The sequence below is a fragment of the Spodoptera frugiperda genome, chromosome 1, assembly GCF_023101765.2.
Source record: "Spodoptera frugiperda isolate SF20-4 chromosome 1, AGI-APGP_CSIRO_Sfru_2.0, whole genome shotgun sequence".
Taxonomy (NCBI): domain Eukaryota; kingdom Metazoa; phylum Arthropoda; class Insecta; order Lepidoptera; family Noctuidae; genus Spodoptera; species Spodoptera frugiperda.
Window position 1 is genome coordinate 3,830,866 of NC_064212.1, and position 25,950 is coordinate 3,856,815.

General features: G+C 40.5%; 3 protein-coding genes across 3 annotated transcripts in view; 2 read left to right on the forward strand and 1 right to left on the reverse strand.

Annotated features, from left to right (window-relative positions):
• Window positions 1-1,849: 1,849 nt before the first annotated feature.
• Window positions 1,850-6,982, reverse strand: LOC118273708 (integrin beta-PS). The gene is made up of 9 exons (XM_050697647.1): window positions 6,710-6,982; window positions 5,906-6,336; window positions 5,408-5,807; window positions 5,182-5,289; window positions 4,519-4,859; window positions 4,124-4,231; window positions 3,839-4,043; window positions 3,169-3,568; window positions 1,850-2,175 (listed from the first exon to the last, which is right to left on the reverse strand). Exons 1-9 carry the CDS (start codon window positions 6,848-6,850, stop codon window positions 1,961-1,963), a joined length of 2,349 nt encoding a protein of 782 aa, XP_050553604.1. The 5' UTR covers window positions 6,851-6,982; the 3' UTR covers window positions 1,850-1,960.
• Window positions 6,983-9,878: 2,896 nt separating this feature from the next.
• On the forward strand, window positions 9,879-17,462 carry LOC118273293 (integrin beta pat-3). Its single transcript, XM_035590191.2, is given in 9 exon segments — window positions 9,879-10,055; window positions 10,357-10,754; window positions 10,922-11,441; window positions 11,528-11,859; window positions 13,980-14,117; window positions 15,082-15,256; window positions 15,258-15,269; window positions 15,860-16,238; window positions 16,929-17,462. Coding segments are annotated over 9 exon segments (2,313 nt in total). The 5' UTR covers window positions 9,879-9,917; the 3' UTR covers window positions 17,150-17,462.
• A 2,216-nt stretch (window positions 17,463-19,678) lies between these two features.
• The window catches only part of LOC118273006 (integrin beta-3), a 47,773-nt gene continuing 41,501 nt past the window's right edge, over window positions 19,679-25,950 (forward strand). The window contains exon 1 of the mRNA XM_035589734.2: window positions 19,679-19,996. Within this exon, the coding sequence (XP_035445627.1) occupies window positions 19,850-19,996 (147 nt within the window). The 5' untranslated portion in view covers window positions 19,679-19,849. The remainder of the gene's footprint in view (window positions 19,997-25,950) is intronic.

The following is a 25,950-nucleotide window of genomic DNA, read 5'->3' on the forward strand; positions in this document are numbered from 1 at the left end:
CGTTAAACGAGAGCGTGTTCGTACCCTTTTTTTTTTTGAGGGGCGAAAGTCATCCAATGACTTCTCTCGCCTTGGGCGAGGCGAGAGGGAGTGTCAGACTCTTACTGACTAAAAACCACCCCGTTCCTACTCCTGCTTTAAACCGAAGCCCCAGTAAACCTGCTAGGTAGTCCGCAGCTCTGAATCAGGCATCAGCCCTACTGGGCCCCATCTGTGATGGTCTGATGGCTCTTTGAGGCGCGCGCGGAACGCGACGCGCCGCACGCACGGGTCTGGATCTGGTCGGACTGCGAGCATCCCCTACTCGCCGTCCGCAGACCCGCACGGGGCCGCAGTGGCCGGAGATCGTCGCGCGATCCCCGACGCCCGGAGTGTCTCTCGCGACGGCTGGGGCTTGAGTTACGTTCCCTCACGCGCCCCGCCTCCTTCTTAGCTAGCAAGACTGATTCGCAGAAGGAGGAGACGGCATCCCAGTCCCCTAGCTCTGCACAGTCTGCACCATGGCTTGTATCAGTGCCGGACGCGAGAGGGCGCCGTCGCCGACCAAATCCCTGAGGACACGGTGGTGTTCAGCCCACCGGCAGACCGCAACCGTATGTTCCACCGTGTCCTCCGAGCGGTCTTCGCAGTGATGACACCCGGGCGTTTCCTCCCGCCCAATCAGAAACAGGAACCTACCGAAACTCCCGTGTCCGGTAAGCACCTGTGTCAGGCGGTAGGTGAGGACGCCGTGGCGCCTCTCTAGCCACTCCTTAAAGAGGGGACTTACCGCTGCAAAGACAGTGAGCCCAGCCCTCGGTTGCGATAGTCGTTGCTGCCATTCCGCCATGAGATCGCGCCGGAGATCATCCCGCCACGCACTAATCTGCCGTTATTTGGGACCCATCGGGAGGTGGCGCGTTCCCGCGGCCATGAAAGCACATGGCCTCGGACTTGTGGAGCGCCACCTCGAGTCCTAATTGCCGGATCCTTGCAACGACTGTCGCAACCGCTCTCGTCATTAAATTGGCCGCCGCCTGGTGCGACCTCCCTTGCGTTAGCACCAGCGTGTCGTCGGCGTAACAGACTACGCTGACGCCATTTGGGAGGTCGGTGCGCAGCACCCAGTCGTAACCGATGTTCCACAGGAGCGGCCCTAAAACCGAACCCTGTGAAACACGCCCTGGTGACCGGGGTGCGCTCTATACCTTTAGGCCGCATTTCTACTGACGTGGACCGGGGCGGAGAGGAATTTAGCGGTGCACAGATTGACCAATCACTATGCTCGAAATCTTTTCCATTGAAGCGGAGCGGAGATTTCCAGCTTAGTGATTGGGCAATTCGGTGTTGGTGAAAACGCGGCCTTAGTATGAGTTTGCTTTACGCATGTTCAGTGCTTTGATCGGTTTGTTAATTCGAGCCGGCCAATCAGAGCGCCGAACGTGCTCTCATTCGACGCTCATTCGACGTAAAGCAAACTCGTACTAAGGATACTGTTGTTTCGCCCGTATGACTTGTGGTTTAATTCGTTTTCACCTTATTACACTAAGGAGAGACCGACAATACTGCCCACAATTTCTTTTATCGTAATTGTTAAAATAAACATATCAATGTCAACAACTGAGGTTGCATCTACATCAAAAAAATATTATTTCCATCCTGTCATCCTTTAAAGGTAACCGTCCATAGGCAACAGACCTTTAATCACCTGTAACTAAAACGGAATAATACTTACTCAACTATTTTTTATTTATTTATATTTTTTTACAATAAATATAAGGTTATGCATATGGATGTTTGACATCATAATGATCATCATTTAAATTAAATAAAATTGGAATTTGGGAGAAGTAGGTCAATAACTGTACTATTTTTGGGTAAATTAGGAATAAATGTTTATTTTCCTTACATTTAAATTATATTTATAGGACTGACACTATAATTATAATAACATATAATTTTCCTTATTTGTAACATCAACTTACGTAGTACATTGGTTATTGTACACGGGATTTGAGAAGTTAATAGACGGGTCTTGGTACAAGGGGTTTAGAGAGACATCATAGCCGGCGGCCAAAGCTTCATCTTGGAACTTCTTGTATTCCTTCTTGTCATGCATATCTACTAGAATCTTCCATATGATGACGGTTAGTATACCGATCAAGAGAACCAGGCCTATTGCCGACAGAACAGCGACTGTAAACAATAAAATTACACTGTTTTACAAATGTTATAGAGCCCAAACAAAATTATTATTATTAAGTATTGACTGCCTCGTTGGTCGACTGGTTGGAAGTGCGATTGCTGATCACCAAGTCTCGGGTTCGATTCCCAGGTCGGGTAAATTATGGCTGAAGAAAATAATGGGCTTTTTTCGGTTTTTCGAAAATTTCTCAGTGGTAACACGGACTCTGGAATTGCACCCAGTATATTTAAAGTAGTAGTATAGGCTCACCCCCTATTAGATAGGACTTATAACACAAATGGTGAAAAGTGGGTGTATATTGTACTAGGACATTAAGAGCTGTACTGTGCAGGTGCAACTCTGTGTAACCCTTCGGGGATGAAAGGCGGCACGTAACGTTGCTACGTATGAAATCTGATTTTACAAAAATATATATTATGTATGTTTCTACTTTTATGTACTGCCTATATACATTCTATAATGGTGATACTATCTAATTTTATCGTGGTTGACACCTAGATTGACAATATTGAACAGACGTTTGTATGATTTGATCGGTAAGAAATCGCACAATAGACTATCCAAAACATTATCAAACGGATGACGTCATAAATTATCCTAGGTTATTCGCTACGTTTGTGAAGTTTATATGTTTCGACGTCATAAACATGTGATAGAATAAAAATTCCAACGAACGACAGTTGGGCAGAAAGCCAGCCAGGCATGATCACCTCGCCTGGTCGGAGGATCCTCCTTTTCTTAGGGAACTTTACTCTCTGTTCCCTAAACTATTATAGGGTAATCTCTACCTACACCAACTCAACGAACACACGGAAATAATCATCAACACCCGTGCTCTTAGTTACTATCAGTATTAGTGCTGGACTTTGCCTAGGCTTGACAAGCGAATTAATGTTGATGAAAACAGTATCCCTTCTGTAACGACACCTGGAAGAGCAAGGGTCATACCAAATGTATTCAACTCTTCAACAACGAATACTTACTCCAAATATTAGCTATAGGTGGTGATTCCAATTCTTCTTGTATAGTGATCTTCAAGTCGCGATTAATGTATCGGTACTTGAATATCATGACGCTTCCATTGTTAGTTTCCAAATCCTTCATGCACCTCGTAGCCATATATAATTTCGGTCCATTTATCTCTGATTTGTTCGCAAATTCGACTATAATGTTCGAAACTTTGCTTCCTTCATCGCGGTCGCAAATAGCTTTATTGTCTCGATGGATGTAATTGCAGTAGGCGTAGTTTCCTAGTTCTTTACATCGTGCTGCGACACAATCGTCACAACTGTCGCAAAATACTCCAGAATACGTTTCGTTTTTGCCCTTTTTTGTATCACATACGCATGCACCACAGATGCATTGACCTTTTCCAGAACAGACCTGAAATAATAAATATGGATTAAATAAATCAGTGAAAAAAGAGCTATTTATTAGTAGATGGATCCAATGTTCTATGATTGGTTAAATTGGAAATGGAATAGAAGTTTCGAGAGTGGTTAAATTTTATTTTATTCGAAACTATTCTACCTGGTAGCAGTTACGATAACTGTTCGGTATTGACCAATAATAATTAGCTTGAAGAGCCCAAGCTTTGCAAAATGTACCAAGCTTTGCAACCAAACAAAATTAAAGGGCTATTTATTGCTTTACCTCAGTGGAGTACGGCGCGTAACAATCCTTGTCATCCATTTTGCAACTGCAGTCCTTTCCACTATATCCCAAATCACATGTGCATTGCCCTCGGATACACCTGCCGTGTCCGAAACAAAGCTGGTCGTTGGGTTTAGGACAGGAGTTGTCATCGTACTCGCAGTAATTGCCAGAGAAACCATTCTGGCACTCACATTGTCCACATCTAAACAAAATATTTATTTTTTACCGTACAGTAGGGTATATTCTTACCTCCTAACTTGATAGTTGTAATGTTAAACTTACTTGCAAATACCTCTGCCGCTGCATAACTTTGCTTCGCTACTTATTTTACACTTCTCCATATCGCGCTGGTCCGTGGAAGTACCATTGCACCGACAGTCGTTACCGTAACTACAGAAGATAAAATATGTTTAATCTTATGCTAAGTAATATCTGTTTATTGGGTTACAGGTCTGTACGCTTGTTTCACCGCCTTCATACAAGTGTCTTCATACAACTTATGTAACAGATAGTGCATACAAATTACGTTTTTAATTCAATGGATACATAGCGGCTATCCAGACATTGTGAAACAAGTGCTGTGTCTTATAGATTTAGAGTAACCACGTAATTGAGCAACATTCCAATCATTTGTTGTTATTTATAAAAATGCTGTATGTATATTATTAATACTTTACCTTCCCGGTTGGCATTTGCAAATGCCGCACTGAATAAAACCACTGCCGTGACAAATTCCTGGTACTATGCTACCGATTTCCTGCTCACAGTTACATTGGCAGGCGATTTCTAATTCAATAGTCAGGTTGTCGCGTAAACCATAAGGATTAAGTGTAACCGTGGTTTTAGTTTTGCTAATATCTTTAGGACATGACTTTACGACTAGTCTTCCATTGATACTAAGCGACTTTTTATGTGGAACTTCACAGTTTCTTTTTGGTACAGAGCTGCAATCCTGATCAATAGTCACGTTCACAAACGACGGCGCCTTATACTTTATCTGCACAGTGTTTGCCATTTCCTTAAACAGAAAGTAGGATATTTTTATAATAACTATCGTGAATACAAATGTTATCAATCACTTCATAATAATAAAACAGTTTACATTTAATGAATAAAAACTCTGATTAGATGTGGTATGTGTTATTTCAGACCACAATCTAACCCTGAACCAAATATCAATACGATCCCTTCAGCGGTTAATTTTCACGTGATTTAATAACAAACATAGGTATACACAAACTCACAAACTTTCATTACCTATAATATTAGTAAGATAAGATAAATAATAACTTTATTAAATTATCCTAGGTGCAATAAAGGTTCCTTTACTGACGGCTTACCTCATATGCTTGTTTGATAATTTGTATGACACTGTCGCCTCCTTCCAGCCTTGCGAAACTAGCTCCAGTTATCTGTCTGACTAAATGTTTGTATTCCGTTTCAGGAATCTTTAAACAGAAAATATACATTTTAAGTTTTATAGCAGTTAAACGAGGTTTAAAATATTATTTCAGATCAAAATCATAATAGAAATATTTTTCCAATAAAAACATAATTATAACTTACTTTATCTTTAAGGGCATTAGGGGCTATTGCAAATATTATTTTGAAGTTTTCATCTGTTGCCACTTTATTAATCTGGCTTACAGATGGGTAGTCCAATGTTAAGGCTTCAGTATACATATTATCTTTCAAGTGGCACTGCATGTCATGGGGTTTGATCGCACCTACAATTTTACCATCACCGGCACTGTGGTACGGAGAATCTGTACTCAAGATTATAATTCGTCTCGCATTGTCTCTCCATTTAATTTCTTCGCGACATGTCATAGCTTGCATCAGCCCATCCAAACCAGCTTCACGATTATCGTAATTTGATCCAAACTTAATCTTGTCTATAGTAGAAATAAATAGTTTCATGTCGTCCGTTAAAGGCATATGATTTCTAAAAGCATGGCTCGTGTGTCTGGAAGTAATTCAAGGATAATTAAGACATATTATTGTCAAATAAGAATACCGAGTAAATACATTTTCAGTAACCTATTTATATTCAAATTGACTTACCCTATAGGATCGACATATGGAAACCCTGGTTTTTCGACGAAACTTCCAATACCCAATCTTACGTTATTTGTGTATGCCGATAGATCTTTATAGATTTTTTCTGCTTGCCGTTTCAAATCGCCCACTCTGCTTTCCATCGTGTACGAAATGTCCATAAGATAGTACACATCTAAAGGATAATCTTTAGCGGGTTTGAAATTCATGGTGAAGTCCACAGGTTCTCCTGGCCTTACTTTAACCTTGATTACTTGGGGCTTTATTTGGACCTGGGATCCTTCTTCAGTGTCTGAAAAGTTTTTATCTTCTTTTATGACTTTTTCAAACTGTGGATTTTGTATGTTTTCGGGCTTGCACCAAGTTGGTTCGCCTTTCTTGGTTGTGTCTCCAGAGAGAGATTTAAGTGATCGACATCTCGGTCCGGTGATACCATCCTAGAACAAAATCTCTCATTGATTCATTGTACCTCTACCAGCCATTACATGTACGCATGTTCACAATTAAAATAACGTGCAGATTCATATTTACCTCACTTGTACTGTGTTTGGGCGTGGCACGTTATAGGTAGTTGCTATTGTTTTCCTGTCTGTACTAGTTTTTAATTACGGATTATCATAATAATTCTGAATTATCTATTTGAATACTTGATAAATATATGGTGTTTATTCTTATATTTAGTCGTAATTAAAGCTATAAATATTACAGGACTGTTTTCGAATTAAAACCTTCTAAGTCTTCTTCTTATAAATTTATTAGACATATTCTGCACTGGTTACTAATAAATAAAAAATGGAAATATCTACTTACTTGTGTACACCAAACGCATTTGTCTTCCGCGTAGCTGATGCACGCGCCACAGGTGTCAAAGTTACATGATATTACGATATTTATAAAAGAAATTAATAATATTAAAAATAAGTTATTTCTAAAATCCATTAGAATATTCATGGTCCTACCAGGCCCTACGTAGGACCGAGCCACTACTTAAAAAATGTGTGTACTAAATACACAATGATCGAATAACTCAGTTATGTCTGTATTAATTAATAAATGTATTAAAACTGATAGGTACAGTTCTGTTTATAACACCTATCGGTTAGAGGGAAAAATCTTTTAGGAAATCCATACAATTTTATTATAAAGCAGAGTTCACATTTGTAAACCTAGAATACCTACTTAGCTGTCGTGACAACCTCTGTACCCTTGGTGCGAGTTTGCTATACGGTAAACGAGAGCGTGTTCGGCGCTCTATACCCTTAGTACCCAACCAACAAAAGTTAGTTTTATAGAAGGCCATAGAACGTTTTGTAAAAACTAAACGGTGGTCAAATAAAAGGCCAAAGAAGGTGCATCTACAAAGAAAGTGGCGCAATTATATCTCCATTCAGTGTTAAAGTAGAACTAAAAGGGTATCAGGCATGACAATTTTGTGATATATAAGCCACCGCAGCACTACTAAAGTGTTTTTGGGTACTGTAAAAGAGTTCATGATTCCATTACATCACTAAAATTCATCATTCATTCATTTTACATTCGTTCACGTCGCTGCAGTGTCTCAGTGTTTTAGAAGAGAAATAAAAAAATAAGAAAAGTGACGGGGTATCGTGGTGACTAAGATATTATTTTGTACTTAATCGAATTATTCGTCTCTTACGAGGAAAATGTTGTGCAACTGTAATTTTACTGATAAACTATGTATGGATTTACGACATATTTGAATGCCCCCTTCGAATTAATGAGCTTTTACTAAAATAATTTCTTATTTTATGTTATAAACATAGTTTCAGCTTCCTTAACTCTACTATAGTACTCATTATGATAGATTACATCCACCATTACATGAAATTAGGGTTCCTTTTGAGCTTGTTTGTTATTTTTGTTTTATTTTTTGTCCTTATTCCATAAATATGATGAATACTTTTGTTAATGAATAAATGTTATGGTTTATAAATCTGTGTAGGTACTACGTATGACGTCAGAGAAGTATAACTACGTACATACATATCGTCACACCTTTAATCACCGAAGGGGTAGGCAGAGGTGCACATTATGGCACGTAATGCCACTGTGAACACCCACATTTCACAATTTTATATTGTAAGTCCCATGTAATAGGTGGTGAGCCTATTGCCATATACCGGGCACATTTCCAGACTCTGTGCTACTACTGAGAAATTTTCGAAAAACCGAAAAAGGCTCAGCAATACTTCGCCCGACCCGGGAATCGAACCAGAGACCCCTTGCCCGGCAGTCGCACTTGCAACCACTCGACCAACGAGGCAGACTTTTTATTGCTTCGTGTGAAATATTATAATTAATAGCCCAATGCTTCAAACCATCTCGTAGTTGCTGGTTTTTTTTTTCAGTTGAATCAATCAAACAATCTGAAAAACTGTCACACCTGGAATCGCTGTCCACAAATGAATTATTCTCCATTTCATCACTGACGTGAACTGTATTTTGTACGGAACCATTTTCTATAATTGGGTCTTCAAAAAGAATTATTCAAATCGGACCAGTAGTTCCGGAGATTAGCGCGTTCAAACAAACAAACAAACTCTTCAGCTTTATAATATTAGTATAGATAAAAATATTGTCGCATTAATTACACTGAATCAAAATGTTAATATTGTTGTAAAAGAGCGATAGAAGTGCTTTTACAAAACGGAATTATCATTTAAAAGCATTGCTAGCCTAACTTTATACACAATAATAATGTTTTAAAACACATAAGATCTCCGTTATAGTACTGTTGCGTAATAGAGGAACTATAATAGTTATAAAAAAACAATCTGCTTCTAAAAGTGTATTTGTGATATAAGTTTATCACTACAGCTATAATGGGCATTAACAACCCTTTATAAGACAATTAGGCTATATAAATATAATTTGAAACTCAGCTGTATCACCAAATCACTCCGATGTAGACTTTTTGTGCCCACTATATTACTGTGTACTGTAACGATGATCTTAAAACCCTCAATATCGTAATATCGTCCTATTCCTGAGTTGTCATCTCTACTTTAACAAACGACACATAGGAGTTCGTTTCGAACCTTTATTGCGCAAATTAGGCGCATTAGGGTGACAGTAAAACTGTTATGAAGTTCAATCGTTGTATACTAGTAACAATGGAGGTTGCTATAACGCCTGACTATAACAGCTATATAAAGTCGTGAAGTAAACCTTTACATCAACTATTAATAGGTCGTTTTTGCTATATAAACTTATAGAGCCAAACTGTGTTGTCAAACGCTTTTACACAACAATCAGTCACCACCAAAACCTTTATACATCATTTACCCAGCTTTTTTGAGATATAAGGTTTGGTTATAGGGCAAAATTGTTAGTTGGGTATGAGTTTGTTTTACGCACGTTCGGCGCTCTGATTGGGTGGTTAATTCGAGCCGGCCAATCAGAGCACCGAACGTGCTCTCGTTTCGTTTTCGTTTGACATAAAGCAAATTCGTACTAATGGTAATGTTGTATCGACCGTAAGACTTGTGGTTTATTAGTTTTTTGTTCTGGATGAACATAAACAAAAATCGTAACAAAAGCAAGGAGAGAAAGCAGAGTGGGCGATTTGAAACGCCAAGGAGAGACCGACAATACAGCTTATTTTATCTTAAAATATTATATAAACATATTAGTATCAAAGATTGAGGTTACTTCTACATGAAAAAAAAATGTAACTTCCAATTTTACTGAATTTTCAAATCACCTGATACTAAAATGGAATATTATATCCCACTCTTCATCGGTGCAATTAACACAGAGACTAATAATAAATAATAAACATCCTCTCCCAAACATGTATTTCTACATCGACTAGTAAAGAGTACCTAAGCAAGTATTATATTTTTTAAATTATTATCCAATATTTTAATAACTAATTTAAAATACTGAAGTGTGATCACAGCTTTAGTAAACACTATTTATCCTTATTGTACAACAAATAGCAATTTAATTATCCTCATGACATGTTTATATTTTTAGTATTCACCGTTAGCTCACCATGTCTTCTAAGTGCTTGTTAATATATTTTTTATGCTTTAGTGTACAATTCCACTGGATTTACGCCTTAGATATTTGTCAGCAGAAGTCTTGTCAAGAATGCATCAGGGATCCCAACGTCTGTGTGTGGTGCGCTATGGTAAATATCCCTATTTAAATATTACTTTATAGTCTTTACAGTTATTTCAGTTTCTGTTAAGGAAAATTGTCGTCTTTGGACTATTTGTCAGTGTGTGTTTTGCCACCTATGGTACTAATTATTCCTATAACATAATATTTTAACAGTAGCACAATTACTTTACCATCCGCGTATTTATCTTTTGCTATAACTATTTGCTAATGCTATTTTAGCGAACTACCAACATACTTATAAGTACCTATTTTATGTTTTATCATAATATATGTAGGTACTTCTTAATTTGCCCATATAACATTTTCAGAACAACTTCAACGGCACAAGAAGATGTATGCCTAAAAGTTCCTACCCCACCGACTGGTGTCCAGAATCTCTAATGAACCCAAAAAACGTTGGTTACGCATCGGAAAACAAAGAATTCAGTTCCAGTTCAGACAACGTCATCCAAATTAAACCACAGCGTTACAAGTTAAATCTTCGAGCAGGAGTTCCAAAACCTTTTAATTTTTCCTTCCAGGGAGCTAAAGATTTTCCAGTAGACTTATATTTTCTTCTAGATGCGTCCACCACAATGGCTAATATCAGAGACATGACTGCTAAACATAGTGAAAAAATTTACTTGTCTATCAAAGAAATGACGGAGAATGTTCATTTGGGATTTGGTACTTTTATAGACAAACGAGTATTACCTTTTACGAACAAGTGAGTTATTTTAATTTGTTACTTTTAATATGCATTTTTAGAATTTCTAGTATTTTTTAGACGTTGCACCCAACGCATTAGTTATGTTTCAAATATAGAACAATGAAATATTTTACATAAAATCACCTACGTATTTGATGTTATTAAAAAAATATATTTTCTTTTAGCACTCTCGATACAGAATTGACGTACTCGTTTCGACATCGCATGAAATTAGCTGATGATTTCAATAAATTCAAAGATGTAGTGTCTAAAACTCCTAGTGGACTCAATCGGGATACCCAAGAAGGAGGTCTTGATGCTCTTGCTCAAGTACTTACATGCAAGAATGTCATTGGATGGAGAAACGAATCAAGAAAAATTGTCGTGTTCCTAACTGAAGGACCATACCACACGGCTGGAGATGGCAAAACTGCAGGTTTATCTAAACCATATGATGGTAAATGTTACACTGAAAATGGGACCTATACCAAAGAACTGGAAATGGATTATCCGTCTGTGGGCATGATAAACAAGTTAGCAACGGAGAGTGATATTACTGTCATCTTCGTAGTAGAGTCTCATGTTTATAATGTCTACTACGGACTGAATAAGGCTATAAGTGGGTCAAGACTAACGAAATTTAACCGTATTGGCAAAGGAACCGACGATGAAATGATAGTGAATATTTTAAAAGACATTTACACGGTAAGTGTAGACCTCTTTGTACCTAATTATTACAATAACCACCATTGTCACGTGTATATTAAAATTTATTTGTGTTGTAATTTTAGAACATTTCCAAAAAAATCAAGCTTAAAACGAAGGTAAAGTCAGGACGGAAGAATGATTTGAGTATTTCTTTCGATCCAGACTGTACTACAAACCTTAATGTGCCAGGATGTGGTGTAGAAATTGGTAAAGAAACTCATTTAGTTGGAACAGTACAGTACGATGGTACTGATGACGTAAGCGTGGATATCATAGTTGAAGGTATCGGTGAGAAACTTACACTTGACATAGAAGCTATTAAGAACTGTGAGTGTGAAAAGAATGTAGAAGCTAGTGCTGATTATTGCCATGGAGAAGCCCGGTATTGCGGGATATGCCATTGCAGCGATAACAGGTATGTTTACATGTGTACTGAGGTACGTTATTACTCGTTCTAATAATATTAATCACGCTATCACATACACTAATACTATAAACGTTAAAGTTTGTTTTTTTTTTTTGATGTTTGTCCGTCAATCACGCTGAAACTACTGAACTGATTTTCATGAAATCTTATATACACTCACAGGCACATTTAACCGCCCACCTTCATTTTCTTGATTTTCTCATACACTACTTAAATCTGGGAAAGTTTGATATTTTTTTTAAAAACTAGACATATTATGTTAATTAAATACTGTGTAGTAATGTTAATAACTGCATTTATTCATCACTTAAATAAAAAAAGCATTTTTAGAGGTTTTTGTAGAAAACTCTTGTTTTACAATATTTGTTATTTCTCAGTTTCTGAGCTCATTAATTGATTTTTATTACTGGATGTTACCTCGTCGGGCTCTAATGACATCTTGCAGTCGGTTTGGAAGGCCATCAATGACATCTTGGATGTCTGATTGAGGGATGTTGTGCCACTCCTCAATTGCAGCAATCTTGACCTCCCCAGTCGTCGTTGGGGCGGGAACCCTTGCTCGAACTCATCTTTTAAGGTTGTCCCAGATGTATTCAATTGGATTGAAGCCAGAACTGCGTGCTGGCCACGGTAATATTCGCATATCGACCTCGTCCAGGTACTGGGTCACTATTCTAGCGCCATAACATCTTGCATTAACGTGCATTAATTGAAAATTTCACCAATAAATGGTGCAAATGTCACGACATGGTCTTGAAGACTCTCTTCCAGATCCCTGTGTGCAATAAGACTACCCCTATCAAACACTACGAGATCGGTAGGATCGTCGTAACTGATGCCGCCTCAAATCATTATTGAACCTCCCTGATAACCCACAGTTTCCAATATCGTACACGGGACAAACCTCCGATTTGGTCGTGTGTACACTCGCTGACGCCCATCTGGACCTCATAGAGCTATTCTGCTTTCGTCTGAAAACAGAACGTCCTTCCATTGGTCTGTAGACCAGTTAGCGTATTCTGGCGCAAATTGAATTCGCGCTCTACGGTGCTGTGTGAGCAATTCTGGGGCACGTGCTGGACGAAACGCAGTTAGGTTCCTCTCTGGTAACCTTCTTCTCACCGTCCGTTCACTTACACCGACATTTCTCACTTCAAATAGGCGAGTTCTAACCTCGGGAGCTGTGGTAAACCGATTTCTCAATACATTGTTCACAATAAAACGATCGTCCCGAGCCGATGTGCACCGATAACGGCCTTGTCCCGGTCTCCGCGTGTAGGAATCCGTCTTCCGAAAGCGTCTGATAGCATCCCGTACAGTGATTCGAGGTACACCAAGCATCCGAGCATTGTGACGTTGGCTGTACCCAGCATCGGCAAAAGCTACGGCTCTTGCAGCTCCAGTTGCATCCAGTGGCACTTTTATTCGATTACAATAATCAAGTGGGTGCAGAAAGTTAAACAAAATGGTAATCACACCAAAAAGAGCAGGATAACCAGGTTAAAACTCACACTAACCCGATCGCTGAGAATGTAAAATTTCGACTAAGTTACAAAAATGCATCTGAATGCAGGAACTTCTAAAAAAAACAAGGGTCAGAGTGTTTAATTTATTGCCAAAGTACCCACTTGAAACATAACAGCCATCGGGATAAACATTCCTTATCGCAAACTAACGTGGTGACGTATTTCTAAGGTGGGCGGTTAAATGTGCCTGTGAGTGTATAATAGATAATCTTCAAGTGTGGGAGAGACATGGGCCGGCTCGACCGGAGTGATACCACTGCGTCACAGAAAACCGACGCGAAACAACGCTTGCGTTGTGTTTTGTTGTATGAGTGAGGTTACCGGAGGCCCAATTCCCCCTTCCCAATCTTCCCAATCCCCGATTCCCGAACAACAACCCTTAAATTCCTAACTCCCAAAAAGCTGGCAACACACTCAAGTGTCCATGGGCGGCGGCCATTGCCATCAGGTGATACGTCTGCTCGTTTACGTGTTTCATAAAAAAAAAGAAATGATACTTTTTATCCCACGGCAATACGGGCGAAGCCGCTGGCACCTTTATATTAAACAAGTAAACTTTATAATGATTTACATTTGTCTTAGGTACGGTGAAAGATGTGCCTGTGTAAAAAATGGAAGAAACGTGTATAATGACAATTCCACCTGCATTGCTCCTGGCAGCAAGGATATCTGCAGCAGACACGGCACTTGTAACTGTGGTGCCTGTGATTGCTTGGACAGGTACATTACACGTGTAGTATTATTAGAATTGGAACTTGAAACGGGATATTTACCTTGTTTCAATTTTTATGATGTCGAGAATTAAATCGAGTTACAAGTGACAGTAGTTGCGGTGTCAGCAAAAAAAATGAACGAGAAAGAGTTTAGACCGATTTGTCTGCTCGTAAACATCCACCCGCATTTACTCCAGTTTATCCGTGATCATGGCGCTTGCAACAGTGCCGAAATATCGGAAAGTCATAAAAATTTAAAAACATGGTAAATATCCCGTTTCAAGTTCCAATTCTAGTGTTAGTGACCATGTCAGTGTAGTATTATATTTTCAACCATTCATACCATACTGGGTGGTTGATACTAAATTATGTACGCCTATTATTTTATATACATACTGATAGTAGATTAGCTACATCTAAGTAACGTGAGGTTATTCTTTGTACACAATGCTCAGATTTGAACTTGAATTAGTAATAACACTTTAATAAATTATATAGATAGATCAAGATTTTATAAAAATAATAAAAAAAATAGATTTGGCTTTAGCAGTGAGGTGCAGTGGGAATCTTACTCAACGAGTGATAAGTTTAAATCTTGCATGGAACAGATATACGTAATACTATTTGTGTGATCCACACACTACTGTTCCTAATCTGGGTGTACCTAAATGCACTTACAACACTATATTGACTAAAAATCACTCCGCGTATGCGCACGCTGCTCATGATGAAGAGTCTCTCTGTGGCTCGAAATTTGTAGAGCTTTTCTCCATTAATTTACGTGAGTAAAACGTGAGTTTTAGTCAATTTAGTAGGCCTCACGATAGTTATTATAAAAAAATACAGTGACACTATGTCTGTTCAGCAAAACAATTTTATTGTGTGCTGCCATTCAAATAATAATAACATTTTTGAGACACCCTTTGTAGACATAGACAACTGTGTAAATGAATTTGACTCTTATTGTCTAGGTACGAAGGTGAATTTTGTGAATGCAACGTGGACAGCTGCCCGCGTAGTGCAAAGAGTGGCGAGGTTTGCCATGGTAGGTTGCATGGGAAGTGTAACTGTGGGAAATGCAAGTGTGCGCCGAAGTGGTCTGGTGACGCTTGCGATTGTTACGACTCGGACGAGTATTGTAACCGTACCTGATGGGAGTGTGATATCTAGAAACCGATAATAATATGTTCAGCAAGGAACGCCATGATATTAATACGGTGATAATGTAGTACTTGAATAAGCCTAACTTCGAAGATCTAAAAATTACTCTACCTCAAGGTGATCAATGGACGTGTCGGCCAAATTAAGGAGCATTCGAATTCGAATATACGATAATAGAAATGTTCCTATTGTATCAGTTTACAATGGAAGTATTTCGGAACTAAGGATAATGAAGCTTGTCCCTCGTGTATATATTATAGGGGTGAATTTTAAAAAGAAGTTTTTGTAAAAACTTCTTTAGCTGTCAAATAAAATGCTTGTTATGTTGTCTCGTTTATTAACACATTGAACACCGTGGATCTAAGGAATAAAAATAATTCATTAAATATTATATTTTTCGGCCTACTCACGTAACTGTTTCACGAGGAACCTATCGACTGGTTTCAAGCAACGCTGTGGCTCATATTCATGAGCAGCATTTTGTGACATACAACGCGACGACTGTCGCGCAGCTACAAACATAATCATTAATTTATTATATCCCTCAAAAGTTATAATATAATACAAATACTTATAAATAACTTCCAGATTTGCCACAACCGCGGGGATTGTGTGTGTGGTAACTGCCAATGTTCACAAATTGCCGAATGGGACGCCCGTTACAGTCAAGACTCTCATTGCCTAGTATCACCCTGTACTGACTGCCACGACCTGCAGTGCAGGAAGTTGACCAACTGCGCCAAAGATCGCAGAATCGGCAAGGACGACTGCACCAATGACCGCATTAAGATCACCGTTGTCGATAGACTGAGCAATGACACTGATTTCTTGGAATTATGGAACTTATGCAGTAATGTTAAGGTTGAAGATAATTGCAACACTAGTTTCTACTACCGGTACAATGATGTTGACTACAGTATCGACGTTATCATTGCCAGGAACAAGGATTGTGCTCCCAATTATTTTAGTGAGTATTCTTGACATTATTCTGGAAACTATCGTTTTCTTTTTCTTCTCCTCTTATAATATCTTCTGATGTATTTCGTTGCGGGATCCAAGACAGTTATTCATGTCCCTGGGACGTGCCGGACTTCAGTGTTCCGGTGTTTTCATAATCATAATAATCATTCATTTATTTCAGACCATGGTGTCCATTTAGTTAGTAACAATTTTCTTATAGACTTGTGTTAGTAATACACAGAAACAAATTATAAAAAAAATAAAAACAATAAAAGTAAAGTAAATATTTTCATGTTGTATCAACTGTAGATCACTTCCACAAATAACCTATTATATAAATCGTAACAATTGGGTGTTACATTCATCCTAGCCCTAAGTAATTACAGATGGGGCCCAGTAGGGCTGATGCCTGATCCGGAGCTGCGGACTACCTAACGGGTTTACCGGGGCTCCGGTTCGAAAAGCAGGAGTAGGAACGGGGTGATTTTTAGTCAGTAAGAGTCTGACACTCCCTCTCGCCTCGCCCAAGACGAGAGAAGTCATTGGATGACGTTCCCACCTCAAAAAAAATACACATATAACCTATTATGTTATATAAATCGTAACAATTGGGTGTTACATTCATCCTAGCCCTAAGACAATTAAAAATTACATTATTAAATAAAAAAAAACTGACATTATCTACATTATTTTTCAGTGTTTGGTGGTCTCTTTCTCTTGACGCTGTTGATAGTAGGTATCGGTACCTTGGTCGCGTGGAAACTGCTGACTGACGCCAAGGATCGTCACGAGTACCTTCAATTCATGCAACAGAACAAACAAGATGCCTCTGGACCAAGCCAAAATCCTTTGTACGAATCTCCTACTACAACGTTCAATAATCCAGCTTTCAGGAAAAAGTCTGTCGATCATAAGTAGCGGTGGAAATTGATTTTGTATTTTGTGTCGAAGAGAATAAAGTTTAATTTAGCATTTGGTTAAAATCTGTGTATCATAAATATTAAATAGTAGTGAAAAAGTAACTTTATTTTGTGTCTTGTTCTAATGAGAATAAAGTTTTATGACTGACATGACTTTGTAATAAAAAGCCTCTTAAAAATATAGAAAAAATAGTAAGGTGTTTTTTTTTAATAAACATTATTTATTTGTTTATTTTCAGTCAGTCCTTATTTGTATTTAGTTTTCACTCACTTGTATATCTAAATCTAAAACTATAAAAAATATTTTAAAATCAGAATTTTCAGTTTTCTTTCGATATTTAGTTTACTGGGTATAATGGGGAGATTTGGACAACTGGGTAAGTATTTTTTTTTTCAAATAGTTGGTATAAGTAGATATGTACTAAAGCTATTAATGTAGAGTTATCTCTACCTCTTCAGTATATACCGTACCTCTGTATAAAAGGTATAAACGTATTATCAAAAGAAAAAAGCCTAAAGTAAATAATCAAAACTGTAAACAACACTTATCGGTAATGCATATTTATTTTTTTAGTTAATTTCTAACATAATAGATTGAACAGTAATCATGTAAAATTGGCAAATATTTTTCTACAGAATTCTCTCCCATACAAATTCCATCACTTTTGAAAATAGGTACAAAATAACAATATTTCTACTTTTTATTTTTTGCTTCCAATGTGCCATTTTTTAGGTATTCTCTATCATGAAGCAGCTCTATCTATCCATTATTCTGCTAAAATATGCATAGGTAATTTAAAAAAACATTCTGCTTGAAAAAAACTGAACGAGTCATAAATAATATTGCCACACATGGGTAGAATGCTTTGTTTTTACTGGAGCGCCTTTGCATATAATAGTAGCAATGAAGTGTCTGAACACATTTGTTGCTAAGATTTTGTTTTATAGAGATTTTGAGTTTAGAACATAATAAAATTTAAAACGTGAAATAAACATAATTAAACTTGGATTGCTTTCTTTTGAATTATTATTAGTGACCCTTACTATTTCATAATTAAGTCCATACTTTTTGCACAAACGCACTAATATTAGTGGTTAATTAAAAATAGACATTGTCTCTATGACAGAATTTTTAATCTACGACAAAGAATACAAATTTTTGGAATGAATCTTCCACAATGACGTATTTATTGGAAATAAACCAGTTTCAACAAAGGGAATAAGTGACACATTCCATGACTAGATGGCGCTGTCCCCAAACAATAACAAATATTTCCTTATTCGGTCTCCTGTGACGCACAGAGTTATTAAATTGTCGAAAATTTTACAATTTCATAGTTAGCTAAAACATAAAATTAACATATCACAAAAAAATATTCTTATCTTGCAGAAAAAAATATGTAAAAAGAGAAAAATCCTGTATCACGCTATCGAGATGTGTTCCTCGATTTGTACACGTACAAAGCCGTTTAAATAGGTCATGGGGTCCGTTTCTACGCAGTGAAGTAGTACCCGGGGTGGAGCTACTCTACATCCACCCCACCCGGGGAGGTCCTTATGAGCGTATACTGCTGTGAGCCACGGCGGCAGATATGTGAATAATTCCGTTGTCGAAATGACGATGAGTCCAGGTTTATCCTGTCATTATGTTAGCCCTGCTTGGTGGAACCCCTCCGCCACGTCAGTTGCTGCATGTCCAGGCGTTTAATCGCTACAGAGATTCTTTGAGTCCGTAGAGGATACATTCCTCAACCCCACTGCCGTAGAAAATTTGACTCTTTTGTTTTTTTTTTATTTATTTTATTTACAGTTTTTCTCTATCAAAAAGTAACTAAAATAATTGCAATAGCCTTTTTGCTTCAATATTAAAAATAATAAAAATATAATATTGAAGTTTTTACTCAACATTTCTATCACCACGAATTTTTATTTTTTGTGAGTTTATTATAATGATAGGTTAAGATAAAACATAATGTTTAGACATTCAATCTAGCTACTAGTAACAACTATAATACCTACAACATGTGGCAACACGCTACCCCGAGGTCTAAATGGCAACATATTTATTAAAAAATGCTTATTAGGTACCTACGTTATGCAAAATAAATTGGACTTTATTATTTAAGTATACAGTAGTGGCATTATTTACTACTTTAAAAAAAGTTGAAAAATAATTTGCACTAATTTTATTTTTCTAAAGAATCCAAAAATCCCCATCATTATGGTGAGGTAGAGCACCATTATCATTATAAAAAATCCTTTCTCATAGAAAATTAAAAAAAAAAACGTTTTAAAATATTAATAAATCAGAAAGACTATGGTCTAGTTCTAATTTCATCAATACCTTTTAAACCTGCTTACAAAATATTTATTAAGGCTCTATCTATGACGCATGTTAAAGATTTTTTTTATTACATCTTAACTCGACTACCGACGACGTAAAGAGTAATTTCCGCGAATTTTCCTTCCATGCCCGCGACGTCGCGATGATTCATCTCGGCCGCGGCTTGAACTTTCTGACAATAGTTCGTACACAGTCTGTGCTCATTCGTGCGACCGAGCGCGCGCATTTCATATTTCGAACGCGACATTCTTTCGTCTTTAACTTCGAATAAAAAAAAATAAAAGGCGCCATTTTATTTAAGTAATTAATTTTAGTAATCTTTGATTTATTTTTAAAGTCAGTTTTATTTAAATAATGAGAACCATGGCTAGTGTGTGTTTTTTTGTGATTATGCTCGTTTTTGTACAAAATGTTTTCGGAAATGTTTGTACGAAGAATGAAAATAGTTTAACTTGCGACGAATGCATCAGGTGCGGCGGTGAATGGTGCAGGGAACGTAAGGTAGGTGTTATTTTTTTATTATTTTGATGCATAAATTAGGGAGAAACCGGTCACATACGGACAAGGATTCAATAAACGGACCCTACTAACTTGGTACATGGATATTTATCCAAAAATATAGATAATAAAATCTTATGGTACCCGCTGATAAATACATTAAAAAAATGTTCCAAATTCTACTTTTTTAAATTTTAGATTGATGTAGGGTTTCTATACAAATTACAAACTTATTCGCTTTAGTTTAATTTATTCCAATCCGTTAAATGATTCGTCAAGGTACACATTAAAGATTCTGGACATGGTTTCTGTAACCTTTATCTATCCATCAAAAATATATTAATTTGCATGCTCCAATCCTTATCGTAACTTCGGCCCTGATTGAAAGAGAAGAGACGTGAATTTAATGCTGAGGACAATCTAGAAGCCAGTCTATGACGGCTTATATTAATAACCAAAAAATTGCAATTGTCGAATTTTGTAGAGAATTTCTATCTTTGTTTTTCTAAAGGCATCGTTTATTTATTTTGGTAGTAAAAACCTTTATAAGAATATGTATATTGTATAGAGAATAGCTAATTTTCTCGTTTCTCCTAATGTAATATTAAGTATAAAATGTTATTTTCTATAACATAAAATGGAAATAAAATGTCGTTCTTAAGACGCAGTAAGTTTTTATGATGCAATATTTTAATAAATACTCATGTAACGGATGTACATAAGTTTATTATTTTATAATTATACAGTTAGTGACAATCACACAGGTAACACACAGACAGCAGTTATACAGTTCAACACAATAATCTAGGTACAAGGTAGGGCGCCGCGCGACGCAGTCGCGCGCGCATGTGCTTTCACTACGGGCGTGTAGGGCCGACTGGCGACGTGAGGAGCGGTGGGAACGCCGCGGCTTGCGTTAGCGCGCGAAGCGCGTAACCGACGCGTCGGATGATATTCTCGTTATAACACAGCACGTAAACGACGCGACGGATGATATTCTCGCTACACACTCCCCCTCTAGTTCGGACATAGCGCCCTCGCGTTCGGACTAGCATCGAATTTACGGGGTCGACCACGCTTGCGCTTCTCACGAACCGGAGACACGATGTCGCCGACGAATGGCGTTAAGTGTGACACATGGTACCGTCCAATGTGTTCAGCTCGCGTAAGTCCCTCGATAACATAAGTGGTGGAACTTACCACTTCCCGAATACGATACGGGCCGTCTCTCCTAGGGATGAACTTCGCGGTTTGTCCACGGCCTGCGTCGTTCATACTCTGCGTCTTTAGGAGGACAAGATCACCTACCTTATAATCCGGAGGCGTACGTCTACCTTCATCAGCATACTTCTTCCTGATGGACTGGGCCTGCTCATGGACATCCCTGGCATCTAGAAGCGCTGTCGACAACCTACGAAGGTAAGGCGTAATATTCGGTACGAAATTATCGTTATCCACGATGGCTTTCATATCAGCCACGACGTCAGATGGTGCGCGCAGCTCCCTTCCGAAGGTAAGAAAAGCCGGTGAAAACCCCGTACTCGCTGTCACGGCGGAATTCATCGCAAACCTTATAGCTGCGAGATGGCGATCCCAAGAGGCGTGGTCCTTCCCCACCAGAATTGCCAACTGGGGTTTGAGGTCCCGGTTCTTGCGTTCAACGGGGTTGCTTTCCGGGTGGTACAACGGCGTCAAAGACTGTTTGATACCCATCACGTGACATGCCTGTTGCATCACCTCAGCTACGAACTGAACTCCGTTGTCGCTGACCATCCTACGCGGGACTCCAAACCTCAAGAAGACTTCGCCGATTAAAATCTCAGCGCACTCTACGCTGGTGGCGGTCTCCAACGCAAACAACTCAACCCAGTGAGTACACACGTCCTCTATAATAAGGATCCAACGGTTACCTTTAGCCGTCTTCGGCAAAGGTCCAAACAAATCTACTGACACGACCTCGAACCGGCGAGTCGCAGCAGGCGTCTGCAGTAGTCCTGCAGGCTTCTTGTTGTCTGCTTTATAACGCTGACAAGCAGCACAACGTCTAACATAGTCAGCAACGAAGGTTCTCATACCTACCCAAAAGTAGCGAGCTCTGATGCGCTGCAGGGTTCTCTCAACACCGAAATGACCTGCGGTGGGAGCGTCATGGAAGTCAGCAAGGATGCCCTCTCTTTCATGACTCGGTACCACGAGACAGGCGGAGTCAACGTCGTCAGCCTCGGGTGCACACCGATACAATACTCCATCAGACATCAGATAACCTCGTTCTGACCAGCCCCTCCCCCTAGACGGATCGGAGTCCTCCAGATCCTCTACGATCGTCTTCAGCTCGGGGTCTTTGAGCTGGTTATCACGAACGTCGGCAGGTGCCCTGTGTGGTATATCTACAGTCACTAAGCATACCTCGCATCCACCTGGGTCCTTTTCACAGCAGGCGGGGCGGCTTAGCGTATCTGCAATCACGTTCACTTTACCAGGGGTGTACTGGATCTGTAAGTTATAAGCCTGAAGGGTCAATGCCCACCTTGCCAAACGGCTACTGGGGGACTTCAAACTCATCAACCAACGTAAGGGTTGATGATCGGACTTGACGATGACCTCTGATCCTTCGATGTAGCCCCTGAATTTAGTCACCGCCCAGACCACAGCTAGTGCCTCCCTTTCCGTGGTGGTATAGTTGCGCTCAGCTGGTAACAGCAACCGACTGGCGTACTCCACAGGCCTCTCGTCAGGGCCCTCCCCTGCATCAGAACTGCTCCGAGACAGTAACTACTACTGTCGGTATTAAGAGAGAAGGGCTTACTTTCGTCGGCTTGACGGAGTATGGGCGCGGTGACCAGGAGTCTCTTGATATGCTCGAACGCAGCCTGCTGCTCCTCATGCCACCTCCATGAGCTATTCTTCTTGAGAAGGTCAGTTAAAGGCTTCGCGACAGCGGCATAATTCGGCACAAATCGCCGGAACCAGCTTGACGTAGCTAAGAAACCTTTAAGCTGCCTCTCGTTCTTCGGGGCAGGCATGTCAGCTATGGCTGAGGTCTTCTCCGGGTCCACCTGCAAACCACCGGGTACAATAATGTGCCCCAGGAAACGCACCGAATCACAGGCAAAACAACTTTTCTTGCGGTTAACACGCAGATTAAATTTATCCAGCCTATCGAAGACTGCCTCCAGATCCTCGAGGTGTTCTTCAAATGTGGGCGACAGAACAATCAGGTCATCTAGGTAGCCTAGGATACTTACCGATCTACCACAACCTCGGGGGTCTGAGGACGTCACAGCGCCGTCACTGGTCTCGAGTGTCCGCGCTGGTACAACCAGGTTCGACCGGAACCGGTCGATCAGTCTCTGGAACGTGGCACCGGAGTTGCGCAATCCCATGGGCATTCTCTTAAACCTGTAGGTACCAGAGGGCGTAACAAACGCGGTCTTGTCACGGTCCTCTTCCGCGACACTTACCTGGAAATAGCCAGAATGAAGGTCGAGCGTTGACATGTAGGCGGTGGTCTTCGCGGCATGAAGAACGTCTTCTATGCGCGGCAGTGGGTACCGGTCAGGCTCCGTCACAGCATTGAGCTTGCGGTAATCCACACATAACCGGACGCCACCGTCTTTCTTCTTCACCAACACTACGTTCGCGGCCCACGGCGACTCACACTCCTCTATAACGTCTGCTCGCAGCAGCTTCTCGAGCTCACCGTCCAGCAGCTGCTTCTTACCTGCCGACATCCGGTAGGGTGGTGAGGCGGTAGGCTCCTGCCTCTCGCCTACTCGAATGTGGTGAGTAGCGTAAGATGTAGCTGGTCCCTCGGTGGCGAAGCGCGCAGCCTTAGATATTATAAGCTGGTTGAGCTGCGTCCTCTGAGCAGGTGACAGCTTAGATCCCTCGTTTTCTCTCAGTGCCAGGCCGGTGGTGTTAACCTGCATCAGCTCTGCGTCACTGGTGGACATAAGACTGTAAGAGCGCACAAAGGGTACCTTCACCTTTGTGGAATCTGAAAAGTACCAACAACCACGTTGAAGGTCAAGCAAAATACCAGATTTCGTAATAAAATCTTGTCCGAGAAGCGTCCTATTTTCCGCCCCTGGTATAACAATAAATGTTGTAGGTACAGTACGTCCCTGTACTACAACATTCGTATCGCACAACAACACGTCACGTGTATGTTGGGTCCCGTCGGCCAACCCTATCGTGCGGCGGGCCGATGTAAAACTAGTCCCGTTCTTTAACAAAATAGCATACAAACCGGGGCTAGCTAAGCTTTCGGTAGCGCCGGTATCAAGCACAGCGACACCTAATAACGAAGCCACTTCAATATTTATCGTCGGCTGCGACGTGGAGGAATCGTGTGTATAAGCACTTTGGAAACTTACCTTCCCGTCGGCGGCCGCGGCTGGTGTATCTTCCTTGCACTTGCCTTTACAAGTGGGACATTTCGGCCGAATAACGCCTTCACGACCGCAACCATAACAAGCTAACTCATTACCTTTCGACTTACACTCGTCCATCGTGTGTCCGAAACGTTTGCAGCGTGCACAGCGTGGTCTAACACGTTTAGAAGTCGCGCTACTACTATCTATGTTCGAACTAGAGTCGGACGTAGTCGTTTGAGGGTTAACATTTTTCACCGCAGCCGTTTGCGGGTTAATATTTTTACCGGTCGAGGTTGAAGGGTTATCTTTATCACGTAAGTTCGTGTTCGCGGTATTATTGTTGTGAGACGATGTACTAGATTGGTTCGCTTCGCCCAGCATCTCCTCTACGTACCTAGCTCTCTCAAGTAGACAGTCGACACTACTTACGCTATCACGCGGAACACGTTTACGGATTCTACGGTGTAACAGGCCATACACTATATCGAGTTGCATTTGTTCTGATAAAGGATATGGTAACCGCGAAATGTTAGCACGCACACGCGAAATATATACGTCGGCACTTTCACTAGTTTGTTCTGTCGCGAATATGTCGCGTAAGACCCTGTGGGCTGGGCGCGCCGCGCCGTACATGAAGCGCAGCCGGCGTAACGCGTCGTCCCAGCTCTCCACCGTAGGTCGCACTCCTCGCCACCACACGGCGGCGTCTCCGGTCAGCAGCATCGGCAGTCCTCGTAACGCGTGGTCGTCTGAGACGCCTGCGCACTCCTTGTAGACGAGCACGCTCTCGATGAACGCTTCCACGACGTCGGCGTTGCAGGCGGCTCCATCGAACCGAGCCGTGCACCGGGTAAAATTGCTCTGCGCAGTGTGCACCGCGTGCACTCCTGCAGCAGGAGGTTGAGTCGACCCCCTCATCACGCTGGCCAGGATCCTAGATAGCTGGTCTTCCGACATTGTGATCATATTCGTATCGCGTCGGTCCGTTGTGGTAGGTGACGCCGCCGCCATGTTGTCGTCCGCGGCGGTTCCCGCCACTCGCGTATCCGTGAACTCTTCGTCACTATCACTACTGCGGTTCTCGATGGCCGTCTGTCCGCGTGTTTTCGGCATCTTCTCGAGACACGACGGTTACAGCCTCGGTACAGTAGGTACACAACAGACTTCAACAGAGCGTGGAATACGTTCGCACTCGCGTAGGTACTTCGAGCACGAGCCACGAGTTGGGCGCAATTTTGTAAATGGATGTACATAAGTTTATTATTTTATAATTATACAGTTAGTGACAATCACACAGGTAACACACAGACAGCAGTTATACAGTTCAACACAATAATCTAGGTACAAGGTAGGGCGCCGCGCGACGCAGTCGCGCGCGCATGTGCTTTCACTACGGGCGTGTAGGGCCGACTGGCGACGTGAGGAGCGGTGGGAACGCCGCGGCTTGCGTTAGCGCGCGAAGCGCGTAACCGACGCGTCGGATGATATTCTCGTTATAACACAGCACGTAAACGACGCGACGGATGATATTCTCGCTACACTCATAGGTATTTAGATAAAATCTGATTAGTTATTTAATAA